Source organism: Aptenodytes forsteri, unplaced genomic scaffold, assembly GCF_000699145.1.
Source record: "Aptenodytes forsteri isolate BGI_AS27 unplaced genomic scaffold, ASM69914v1 Scaffold65, whole genome shotgun sequence".
NCBI classification, from domain to species: domain Eukaryota; kingdom Metazoa; phylum Chordata; class Aves; order Sphenisciformes; family Spheniscidae; genus Aptenodytes; species Aptenodytes forsteri.
In genome coordinates, this window is record NW_008795127.1 from 1,245,121 (window position 1) to 1,257,970 (window position 12,850).

General features: G+C 38.9%; 3 protein-coding genes across 3 annotated transcripts in view; 1 reads left to right on the top strand and 2 right to left on the bottom strand.

The window, feature by feature from the left end:
• Positions 1–5,434, top strand: part of WWC2 (WW and C2 domain containing 2) — a 106,369-nt gene extending 100,935 nt beyond the window's left edge. The window contains exons 22-23 of the mRNA XM_009277347.2: positions 2,703–2,830; positions 4,869–5,434. Of these exons, the coding sequence (XP_009275622.2) occupies positions 2,703–2,830; positions 4,869–4,935 (195 nt within the window). The 3' untranslated portion in view covers positions 4,936–5,434. The remainder of the gene's footprint in view (positions 1–2,702; positions 2,831–4,868) is intronic.
• A 3,092-nt stretch (positions 5,435–8,526) lies between these two features.
• LOC103897354 (claudin-22-like) lies at positions 8,527–9,183 on the bottom strand. The gene has a single exon (XM_009277348.1). The coding sequence runs from the start codon at positions 9,181–9,183 to the stop codon at positions 8,527–8,529; it is 657 nt and encodes a 218-aa protein (XP_009275623.1).
• A 1,241-nt stretch (positions 9,184–10,424) lies between these two features.
• On the bottom strand, positions 10,425–11,078 carry LOC103897355 (claudin-22). The gene has a single exon (XM_009277349.1). It carries the CDS (start codon positions 11,076–11,078, stop codon positions 10,425–10,427), a length of 654 nt encoding a protein of 217 aa, XP_009275624.1.
• Positions 11,079–12,850: the final 1,772 nt, after the last annotated feature.

Consider the following 12,850-nt stretch of genomic DNA (forward strand, 5'->3'; position numbering starts at 1 on the left):
CTAAGAAATATATATAATATATATTATATAATAAATTATATAATTAATATTATAATTTAATATTACAAATCCAAGTACTTGGATTTGTGCTTTCTTATTTCAGCTGGCTCTTTCAAGGCAGCAGATAGGTTTGTCATATTTTATATCTCTGGTGTCAGTGTTCAACACCATGACACACCCTGCGATGAGGAATAAGGGTAACAATATACGTTCCTAAAATATATGCAGCCTGCAGCACAGCATTTAAGTCCTTCTTTCCAAGCTAAAAGTCAGAGCAATGATCACAGCCACTCCAGCTCTTTGAAGAGCGCTTACAAAGTTTCTAGAAATATTTTTACCCTTAAAATCATTGCAGCCTTCCCCTGTGGAGCAAAACAACCCTGAGAAGGCTGTACTCTGCTGTCAGTGTTTCCTCTTGGGTTAGAAAAACACAGCAGCCTAGAGAACATTGTCATAGATTATTTTTTAGATCCTGCAGGCATTATAATGGTGCAGACTAATGCAGCAGCTGGAGGTGCCAGAGAAATTGAGAGTCTCAAGTGAAAAATGAAACCACAGATGTGTGGGATGTTGATAATCAGTGGCTGTTTACTAGCGCGCAGTTACTCTGCTTGAAGCCAAATACACAGACTCCATACCTTCCCTCCCTTCCTACCACACCTTCCTAAGTACAGCAAGAACGTAAAGCCCACTAATACTTGCAGATCAGAAAACAGTAGGCGATCCTGTGCACCAGAAGCATTTTCTCTGGTTTAGATTGCATTTTTGTGAGAAATCGTGTGGTATTTCAAACTTTGAGTCTTAAATCCTCATAGAAGTAAGTTTTCAGACACCTAGTGTCCTCTGAAGTACCTCCTCTTTGTGTATGTCCAAAAAAGATTCCTGTGAATATCTGTAAAGATTTCTTTATTTCTGTTGGTGCATCTTCTACATAGAGGTAGTCTGTAATTACGTCATTAATACCACAAATATGTCCTTGTTCAGTGTTTTGGTGTTTAGCACAGTTAACAGTTTTTCTTTAGATTCACTTTCATTCTTCTATATAAAAAACACTGAAGAACAAGACAGGAATTAGTGTTTCAGCTTTAATTTTGATCATGTTTCTTCTTTATCTCATGCTTAAGCTAGGCGCAGATACAGAGATTCCTATCGGGCGCTTATTTTTGGCAGGTAAGTGCCAGATTTTTGGCACTTACTGAATGTACGGCCAGTGTATTAGTGTGCTTTTCTGTATTTTGTATAGATGGAGGATTCACTATCTTTATAAATCACTCAAGAAACTTGATGTAAACATAAACCTGGTCTTGTACATACCTTATCACATGCATACTTTTAGAGACATAGGGCTGAAATCAAAGTTTCTCTGAGAGCATCCTGAAAAAATAAAAGGATTAAAAAAAATGAAAAGGGAGTACATGGTAATAGTATGAAAACAAGGAAGTCATCTATGCTGTTAACCTGAAATGCAGCAGTCACAAGAATCTCATGTGTAGTTAGGGAAAAAATAAAATTAGAAAAATTTTGAAATATTGTCTGCTTAGTGCTTTGATGATAAAATGTTAACTAGGGGAGCTGATAAAACATGGCCAGTGACATATGTAAAATTAATTAATACACTACCAGTTGTAGATTGCAAATTTATGTTCACTAACTAATAATGAAAACAATATTTATAGGTTAATTTCATTTTTAAATCATAGCTATTTTGGAGTTGGGGACTGAAAAAGTTAACAGCAGTATAAGCTGACTGGATTTTGAGTGACTTTGTGAAAGGGTGGTGCTCTTTCATGTAAAACACTTTCATATAAAACACTGGAGTGCATTTCAACACACAGCACTATCCTGCTGTGAACAGATTTCTGTAAATACCCACAATGAAACTGATAGTATGGACTAACTTCTTTGAATTAGTTGGTTTTGTTGTTTGGGAGCCTACTGGGTTGAATTCAGAACTGGAGACGTGAACTCCTAAGTTACAAACTAACTTTGAAGGTCGCTGTTTCTGGCTTGGGTGTGCGTTTTAATTTGAGGTAACAGAACAGCATTTTCAAGTCCAAGTGCCTAAAGTTAAGCGTCAAAAATTAATCTCTAAAGAACTTTTAAAATTGTTTAAGAATGTGAACTGCTTCTATTAAATTTTGATGGCTGGCAAAATTCAAAATGCAGTAAATAACATTTGTCTGACGGTCCCTGCAGTCTAGAAATTAAGCTAAGTGCACACCCGAGGTGGCATTGCCCGTGTCATGCATCCCACACATGATGGGGGTGATAATGTGTGCGTTATGGGACTCATCAGCATATGAATGGTGGCTGTTTGTCTAAGAAATCCAGGTGACTGCCCACCTAAAAAGAGCTGCTGTTCAAATTACTGGGCATTCAGAAACCCTTGATAATTTTTTTTTTTAAAAAACAAAACCACAACTCTTAATAGCAGACTGTCGCTGAAATGGTGGACGGTACAGCTGCGATTGTCCTGTTGATGCGGCAGTGCTTGGTAAAGACATATGTAATAGAGCCAGCAATACTGAGGTGCAGAAATACGGTAACTTACTAGTGGGTATGTAGCTGCTCGACAATGTTCACGTCAAAAATCACATAAACCTAACACTGCCAAGTGTTTTGCTTGACACAGAATTTGTCACTTCTTTGAAATGAGTAGTTGTTCGTTATTAGCAAAATATAGTTATTTTTCCCGTTTACAGGCTGAACAGTCAAAAGAAGAACAGAAACAAGGTTTAAGTGCTGAGAAATTGATGAGGAAAGCTTCTAAGGATGTATGCCGGTTACGGGAGCAGAGCCAGAAAGTGCCGCTGCAGGTGCAGTCATTCAGGTATGGCCTGTTCTCCTTTTCATGCTCTTTTTAATGTACTGAAGTAACATGAATTTAGAATTATTTCTAAATATAATTGTCATGCCCTGTAATATTAGTCAAAAATCCACACGCCTTTGAATTGCAAGAAACATCACACATTTCTAACACAGCTCGAAGTTGGAGTTTGAAAGGACCGGGCCTCGGTAACTTGCTCATGTGGCAGAAGTGGCAGTATGTCCGCTGAGCTGTGGTGGTGGTGAGGAAGCAGCGTGAAAAGTTTGACCACTGTGCGGCATCTGCTGTGGGCAAGCACGTGTGTGACCACTGCCATGGCTCACCTCACCCACAGCAGGCTGACAGTGGACTTTAAGTAATGGGATCTTTTCCGGTGATGGCAGGTGCCTGAAGCAAATCGCCCCTCAAGGAGAAGTAGAACAGTATACGTCTCATCAGGAAATTGATTAACCGCTACTTGTGCCTTGCTCAGGGCTTATTACTCAAGAGGGATCTTGAATCCCTCCTCCTTTTTGTTTCCCTCCTCCTTTTGGTTGCAGGAACAGCAACCGATTACGTGAAGCAATTAATCAAGTGTTCTTGCTTAGCATAAGCCAGAATGAGCACTTTCTATCTCAAAATTTAATTCTAACTGGTGTGAATTCCTAAAAGGCTGGACAGTAAGTGGCAGGCTAGCAGCCTAAAGGCCACACTTCTATATAAAACTAAATATAAACCTGTCGGTTGAAAAATACAATACTCTTCCATGCAGGAGCAGTACTGCAAGCTAATTTGATCTGTTTTTTTCACCAATGCATGTTTTTAAAGTTTGATTTCTGAATTCCTGTATAGGAAGTTTAAGTTAGCTGCTAATACGTGTGAGGACTTTTTTCCTTTTGTGAGCAGTTTGAGAAGTCCATAAGCAAATAGGGGCCTGCGAGGTACACACTGAAAACTACAACTGTAAGTGATGCCGAATCAAAGCAAGAGAGAAAGGAAGGGGGTTCCTCAGCAAAGAAGCGTTACAGCTGAGCTGTTTCTCTTCACTGTGAAATTCAGAGCATCTCCAAACAGTTTTCACGTTCTCTGCAAGTCTTGAGAAAGAGTTTTGGTCGGTGCTGATCATTTAACAGTCATCACAGACAGTCTGCTGCACAAATTTACAGGAACGTGTAATAGTGCTCAAGACATCATTCCCCTGCAAGAAGGGTATCGTGAGACTCCATTCTCCTTTATCTTCTAATCACCACACAATTAGCCGAGCAATCCAGTTTACATAGTTGATTTTGCTCTGAGCTACTGTTTCTGATGGGAACTCAAGCTTTACCAGTGGAAAACATGGTTTAGTCTGCTGGACAAATAGTTACCTCCTGAGGCTGAATTGTACTCGCCCTGCTAGTTGGACTTGTTACAGTGCTGTGGCCTCAAACACTAATCATAAAAAGGCATTTTTGAAGCTCTCAAGAAGAATGACTCTTCTGAGCTTTAATTTTTAAGCCCCCAATACTTATCATCTGCTTTCTAGGCTGCTGGCAGACAAGCTTGTGTAAACTCATTACGCTTCAGTAATCTCTCAGTTCATAGGAGACAGAAATGGTAACAGCACAGGGGAAGCAAGCAGAGAATGGGTTGACAATTCTGTTTCTCTGAGTCTTGCCCAGACCCAATTTTTTTTTTTTCTTTCCCCCTCCCTTTTCCCAAGTCAGGATCAAATATTTTATTTTGGCTTTTCATCCCCGCACTGAAATAGCATCATAGGAAATTCAGTGACTAGATCGATATGTCAGTCTCGTCATTGGAACTATTAATGAAATACTGTTTTTTTTCTTTTTCAAAATTGGAGCTGCTTTTTACATAACTCTGCCTAAGAAGGGAATTATGTCAGAATGCTTTGGCAACCACATTTGTTGTAAATAAATTCCCTGTGTATTCTCCTCACTGTATATTTTCCAAACCTGTATTTTAAAGAACTACGCTGTAACTTTAGCAACTGTACAGCAGATGACATTGGATTCCTGCCATAAATAGTAAAATAACAACTTGTTTTCTTTTCTAATTTCAGGGAGAAGATAGCATACTTCACAAGAGCAAAGATCAGTATACCAGCCCTTCCAGCTGATGATGTATAATTATGCATTTTCACTGAAGTGTTTGTCCACTTGCTCATCTCTTTTCAGATGAACTTTCCAGTGACCTGCTTTTAAAGATCTTCTATTTTACATTTGTTATTGATATGTTTATTTGTAAAATATAGTGAATTGAATTGTTGTATGCTTAAAAAATGGCAAAAAAACCCAACAACCGGAAAACCAAAGTAGATTAATTTTGGTATACTGATGCTGATTTTGTACAGTTTGTGTATGTATTGCATGTATTTTTATTTTGTAAAGATGGAACAAAGGAACAAAGGCAGTACTAAGCATGTATCCTGTTGAACCGCACTGTGTTGAGAAATATTACGTTCAACAGAAGATTGTTTATCTTTTCACTATTTTCATGTGAGCAGACTGTGAAGATGGCTGTTTTGCCATGCAATATTTTTGTACAAGAGTGTGACTTTTATAGTTTAAAGTTAACCACAAGCATAAGCTCCTTTCCAAAACATCAAGGCTGCCTCACAACAGCTGCTAATTAGATTCATCACCCACATTGGAATTTTGTTTCTGAAAACAAATTTCTTCTGGTTTTGTTTTTTAATACTTCGTAGGAAGAGACAGAGTTCAGAATTTAGTTTTGTGAATGTACAGTACTTTAACCTGCACTAAAGGTTTCTTGCATCTGCGGGAGAGTGAGAAAGGCGAGGCAGACAAGTAACCCTAAAAACTTACTACGAGACTACCAAAAGGGACAGCTGCCTTCTGAACTGGAAGCTGAATCAAATTCATAACACCAACATTGAAATCAGAACAGTTATAGCCACTGTACACTTAAAAATGAGAGTTTCTCTGTGTTAATCTTTTGTCCTAGGGGCTGTTTTATTGCCAGCTAGGAATACGTAAAAGTGTTTGTTAGGTTTACAAATACGAAGATGTTTTCATTGAAGTATTTGTACCAGGAGAAAAATCTGTTGCATACTAACTCAAATATCAGAAGTCTTGTTGCTAAGGTAAACCCTTTCTGAAAAAGAAAAGTTCCTGACTAGAAGTCTTCACCTATTTCAGTACAATAAATAACATTTTTAAAAAGACACAGTTGACCCTGTATGCAGTTGAGGGTGCACAGGTTTAATAAATAGATGTGAACGGCACGTTTCAAATTTGTCTTACGTGAAGCAGTCTGCTAGGAAGAAGCATCAACTTGGATTCATTCTGTAAGAAGTCCAGAACATTAGACGTAGGTGTTTAAGCAGCCCTGTCTTGGTGAAGCAGTTGGGGTCTTACCTTCTGGGGTACTGTGTAAGTAGGTGGACATTGCAGCTAACAGAATTATTTCATTTTCTACTTAATGTGTTGCACTCAGATGTATTTAATTCTCTGGCCAACATTTTCTTCCCCAAACAACAAGCCACGTACTCATGGACTTCATCTTTCAAAAAGGCTATAATTACTTGGTGAGAAAATAGAAGCAAATATCACCACAATATGGTAGCAGCTGTCTCAAATTCAAAGTGACAATTCTGTGATGAGAGGTCTGTGTAACACCCAAGGGTTTTCTTGTGCACAAATACATCAGTTCACTTAAATGTATAGCCAAACATGCTATTTTGGGCAAGATGACTGATTGAACATCCTTTATGAATGAATGCCCCATTTGTTTTTTGTCTCTTGGGTTCGAGACAACATTCATGTTTGAAAGGTCAATTTAAAAAAAAAAACAAATCTGGAATTATTTAATGTAGAGGTGAAATGAAGGTTGACAGTTTCAACTTCTCGATTTGATTATGTAAGTTGTTTGTAGAATGATGTTTAGAGGTGTACTTTATGATTTTTCTTTTATTTATTTACAGTCTTATTTATGTTCTGTTTAATATAGTTCAGTTCTGGCCATACAAATATTTGACATTAAGGATGCTATTGTGAAAAATATTTAGAGCTGTCTAAATTCTTGTCAAACTAGCTGTTTCTCCTCACATGTTGAATAATTTTCAAAGAAAGTATTATCATCTGATCTGTAGGCATGAGGTGAGGTCAAAATTAAAGTATTGCTGGCTTTAGCTTGCAAAACTCATTTCAAAATGAGAGATTTAAACATATTCACGCTCCTCATTTTCTAAATTGGTAAAGTTGAACATATTTATAGGCAGCTTTTAACAATTCTGGGTTTGGAGTTTTGGGGGTTTTTTACTAATTCAGATTACTCACACTTGAAACACTCAATAGAATAAACCAAATTAATACCTACAAATAAACCCCCACCAGTTTAAAATTATAAATATTTCTCTTGAAGTGGAATTTACTCTGCACAGCAGGGTATAACGAATGTAATTACTGCTATTTCCAGGTACCAATGTCACTGCAGTTGCATATATCAAAATCTAAGTATTACTGGTACAAGACTATTTAGCCAAATGAGCAAAGTTTAGCAGAAATTGTAATAGAACACAAATCAAATAATTTTAAGGTTTTTTTTTTTTTACTATTGCTATGTTTATACTGTATTAAATATCAAATGCTCAGGACTGAACTAAATATTTAATCAGGTTATATTCTGAATGTGTTTCTGTTCTAATTTTGTCTGTAAGAGTATGCAAATACATCACATAGATTAACTTGTCTCTGCACTTTCCATGTGTTTCAGTGATTGGAAAATACATTTTTTAACAAAGCTCTTTTCCAGACCAGTGTTTTATTTAATTCTTTTATTGCTGTTCTATGTCTTTATGTGCTCTTTGCAGAAACAGATGGCCGCTACAGCTTTGTCAATGTAAAATCATTGCAATTTATAGAAAGTTCACATCAATCACTGACAAGTCTTAGGATAAGAAAGTTCTATAGAAAGCGATTCATATACTTGAAGTTAGTTCTTTACATCCATTAAGTAAAAACTGCAATAGCAATGAACATGCTCAACTCTGCACTGGACAATATCTCATCATTAGTCAGAAATGCTGGCTTTCCTTGGAGAGATAGATTGTGCAGGGTTACATTCAGTCATATATTCACACACACACACACGATGGAGAGTCTCGTATTGCGTGACATTCTGTCTGAGAACATTTAGTTTACACTAGTGTAAGTGATACAGGTCCAGGGAACTTCATTCAAGGTTGTACTGTATTAGGTTTTTGTAATGCTTGTTGAACTGGCACTACAAACTGTTTCAGGACTTAAACTAATATTATTTTTGTAAAAAAGACATTGTTTAAAGCAGCCCCAGTAGGAGTTCTGCCCTTTAAAAGATGGTAAACTCTCCATGCATGCCTAGAGATTAAGAAAAATTTTATACTCATCCTAAAAAAAAAAACCACACAAAACATTGCACACACCACACCACACCCACAACAAAAACACCACTATTGCACACACCACACCCACAACAAAAACACCACTACAAAAACAAAATCTGCAATTGATCAGATTTTGGAGAAATACAGTGGTGACTTAGATCTCCGTAGCTCATCAATTAATGTAATTAAAATTGAAGGTAAGTAGTGAGTAAAGGAACTACTTAGTAAGAAACAATCCCTCCCCCATCTTGTAAACAGTAACCTGTCTGTTCAGCAGACCTTTCTTACTGTAATGCAAGAGTAAAAAAATCTGAAAACCTGATATCTACCCTTCTTAAAGTCTTCTATTTCCAATTTCCAGATGTTGATGGGTATCTTGCGTATCTGCCATTGCATACCACTCTGGTAATTGATGGTCAGATGATAAGCAGAGTGTGGAGAGGAGTAGAGATCCTCCTAGAATTATAAAAAATCCGCCAAACCAACCACTGAACAGTGCATCCCCTATTTCCCATCTGGGCACAATCTCTGGGATGTCTTCATCCCAAAATTCCTGGATTATCGTATGGGCAACCCAAGAAACAGGGACTAAGGCCAGAACTCCAGACATCCACATGAGTATTCCTCCAAGTAGTAACAGCTGTTTCTTTAGCTTCTGCTCTGTATCCTCCATCTTTAGGCAGTCCAAACCAAGACTAGAGATGACAAGGCTCAGAAGTCCTAGTCCATTTGATGTAGATACTAAAATCCTGGAAATCTTGAATTCTAGAGGCAAAGCTAGGAAAGAATCAAAATCTTTACACTGTGTTCCTCCTACGTCTTGGACTATACAGGTTTGCCAGAGTCCCATGGTCCAAAGCTCCAGTACGTTTAAGTCCAAGTTGAGATTTTTCCAGTCTGGTAAATAGTTACAGGTACCAGTTAAAATCCATCCCAGTACAGACAGCACAAATCCAACTAACTGTAGCCTGTGTCTGTGGACCAAGTTCATTATTGGCAGTCACAGAAGCGCTAAGCTGCTCACTTTTGCAGACACTGTTCTGCTCAATTCTTTGTCATACTGAACATAAGCAAGAGTTAAAACAATGCTTTATAAAGCACGAACTACTCCTCCCCCTCCTGCTTTGCGTTGCCTGGTTCCATGTGCAGTGTTTGGGGGATTGAGACATAGGGTGGTAAACCAGTAGCTGAAGGGTGTGGCCACAGCTGGGCTCACCTTTCATTAGTTTTGGTTTTGTTTCTTTAAGTAAAGCATATGCTTTGCTTTCCATCAGTCTGCTAAAGCATTACAGCACTTCTGCTAGTTTGGGCCTCTCACAGTTTGTTTTTAAAGTAAGTTTTAATACTGCATTGATACACTTCTACTCACAGCAGATGAAGCTGTCTGCTTTGTGGCCAGTTAAGTATCATTCGTTTAAAGTCAAAGGTTACACGTTCAGAACAACATGTTGCTGTAAGTGAATGGAGCTTAAGGAGTTGGCGAGGATGCAAAATGCCTCAGTACCTGTATCGGAAGAAGATAGCATAAGTATTTTTTAAAGCAGCGTTTCTCAGCCCATTTTTGGTGCATGAAGTAATGCAGGTGCCAGAAACGCTTAGAGTAACTTGTATGGGAAAAGACAACTTGCTGGGTATGAAGCAACATACCCATACATATGAAGCTGTAACACCCCATGCACAAAAAGACATCTGCAAGGCTTGCTAGAATTTCAGAAATCTATAGTTTCCTTAGCACAGCAATTTCCAAGTACACAGAAAAACAATTTGATGCGATGCAATGCATGTATTTAGACTGTTTAGGATGTGAAAACTCTCGAGTTTGTACGTCACTGCATTAGGCAAGTGGAAAATTGCAACAGGGAGTCAAGCTTTGAGGCTCATTTAATTGGTTACATATGAAAAGGAAGCATATTTTGGTTAAAAGCCAAGCTGTAAGGGAACATGCATATTCATTTTCAGGATTTTACAGTGCAGCTGAGAAAACAAAAGCACCTTCTCTGCGCAGCCTATGAAAACTTCAGCATTCTGCTGTGAAACAAAGTTTTAAACAGTTCTGCAGGTGAGAAAACACACCACCTTCCAAGACCAGTTATGGAGAAAACAGACATAAGTTTAGGAAATCAGCTAGGTAACAAAGAGTCCTTTGAATTACTACTGGAACAAGCTTCTGGCTTGCACTAGGGTTTGAAAAAGATAGGGCAGTCTTTCTTGTACTACTTAAACCTTTCCATTTTAAGGCCTAGTTTCAGTTTCCAAGTGTTGACACTGATCTTGCTGTTCTGCTACCGCGTAATGGACCGAAGATGGATGGACTTCAGTTGAACAGATTGTGCAATTAAGTAGGGATCCTCCTAACACAAGACAAAATCCAGCAAGCCAGCCAACAAATAACGCTTCCCCAAAATCCCACCTGGGAACAATATCTGGTACATTCTCATCCCAAAATTCCTGGACTGTGGAATGGGCAACCCAAGAAACTGGGACAATAGCCGTAATCCCCGATATCCAGAAGAGCATTCCTCCAAACAGCAACAGCCGTTTCTTTTGTTCCTGTTGTCTTTCACCAATTTTCAAACAGTCCAACCCAAATCCCGAGAGCAAGAGGCCCAAAAGCCCCGATCCGTTGGAAAAAAACATCAAAATCCTAGAAATCCTGAGCTCTGGAGGCAAAGCTAGGAAAGAATCGAAGTCCTTGCACTGCATTCCCCCTTCTTCCTGGACAACACAAGCTTGCCAGAGTCCCATGGTCCAGATCTCCAGTTCATTCAGTTCCAAGTTAAGATTTTTCCACTGGGGTAAATAGGTAGTGAGACAGGATAGGACCCATCCCAACAGAGAGAATAGTATGCCACTCAATTGCATCGTTGGTCGACAGACCAAGGCCATTATAAGAGCCGAGTCCTAAAAGCTTGAGGAGGAAGGTCTCCCCAGCAGTTCTGTAACAACTGCTACCTTGAGTGATGGTGGAAGCTATGATGATTTTAGTTCTCTGCTGCCCCAAATATAAGCCCTTGCTGTTAACCCTTTGTAGGCTCTGAAACACTTTTTTGTTCTTCACGAATATAAAGTTTCACATAAAGGACGAAGGACTTCACTAAACCATGAGTTAGGCTTTCCGATAAGGATTTGATCTGTTACCTTCCAATTTGCTTGGTAAAATTATATCCCAATGCCTGATGATTACAAGCCTGAGGATGAACAAAGAGGGCTCTATGACCCCTCACCCTAAAACACAACAGAAATCTTTGTGCTTCAATACGGATTAATTAGATTTTAAGTGGTGATAAAAAGTCAGCTCTGTGTGCAACAGGACTTCATTGTAATAGCTAAATTTGAGATTTCAGGGATGTAAATCAAGGCCTTGTAAAGAAAGGTAGACTGTTTGCCTATAATCTTTATTCTTAGACTTCCTCAACATACATAATGGCTTATCTTCCCCTGCCCTGTTTTATGTCCCCAGCACTGTAAAAGACGCTTTGTAAAAGACCCTTATGTTTCACATTTTCTACATTCATTTCTTTTAAAATGGGCTTTGTTTTGACTGACTCTTAAGGGGAAAAGGAGACGGGTATGGTGAAAGTACCACAGAAAATGAAATCCTAGACATCCCTCCACCATAATGAACCCAGGCAGATCATCAGCCAGCGTAAACTTTACTTGCCCCAGGACTTCAGCAACACCACGGTAGCAGTTTACACCAGCTCAGTGTCCCCTTTCCTAGAGCCCACGTCCCAGATGGCACAGAGTGTATACACTTAGTGTCTAACAACATTTGGCACTCAATGCTCCCAGGGCCAGGAATGCCTAGTACCTTTCTGATCAAAGCAAGATACCATTATGCCGTTACCCCATTAGGAAACCCTGCTTTTTTCCTGCTCTCATGTCAGCTACGCTTGTGCTTGTCTACAGGGTCAGCAAGGAGAACATTTGTCTGCTATTCCCCTCCACAGATGTAACAGCACTGCCTGTACAGGAGGGAGCTGAGCAGTGTGAACACGTGCACACGTGTACGACCCAGAGATGTTTGCCAGTCTGTCTTGACTTCATTTCCTAGATGCGATAATGTATTCATCGGCATATTTTAATTCTCAGTTGCTCAAAGTGGGTTATCAGGTGATGGAGAAACATAACACCGCTTTTAAAGGTTTCCAAAATCCTGAAGGGTATCATTAAGAAATTTCACTGTGAGAAGATCTCTTCTTCCTCACTTCTGTATTGAGTCTTAATTTCTAACCCTTGTGTTTTTCCTGTCACAAGCTGTGAAGAGCCAATGCAAGGGAAGCCGATCTATTTCCCTTTTGCTTGTGTACCAACCCAGTCCAACGGCTTACACCTGGTTGAAAAATTACCATGCACAAGAGCAGGAATCACCAAGGATATTACTGACAACACTGGGAACAAATCGATGCAAGAAAGGCTCTAACTTTGGCCATCCGCTAGGCAAAAGAAGAAGAAAAAAGACCAACCCTGCCTTCATTCAAACTCCAGATTGTATTTTCAGATTTGGCAGTGTCGTTTCTCTCCCCTTTCTCTGTTCAGAGCAAGAATGCTAGTTCTGGAAATCATCACGACATTCAGTGAGAAACTCCATAATGCCATTTGAATAATTTTTCAGGTAAACAACTACACTTCGGGAGTGCTTCTGCTCATTCAGGGGC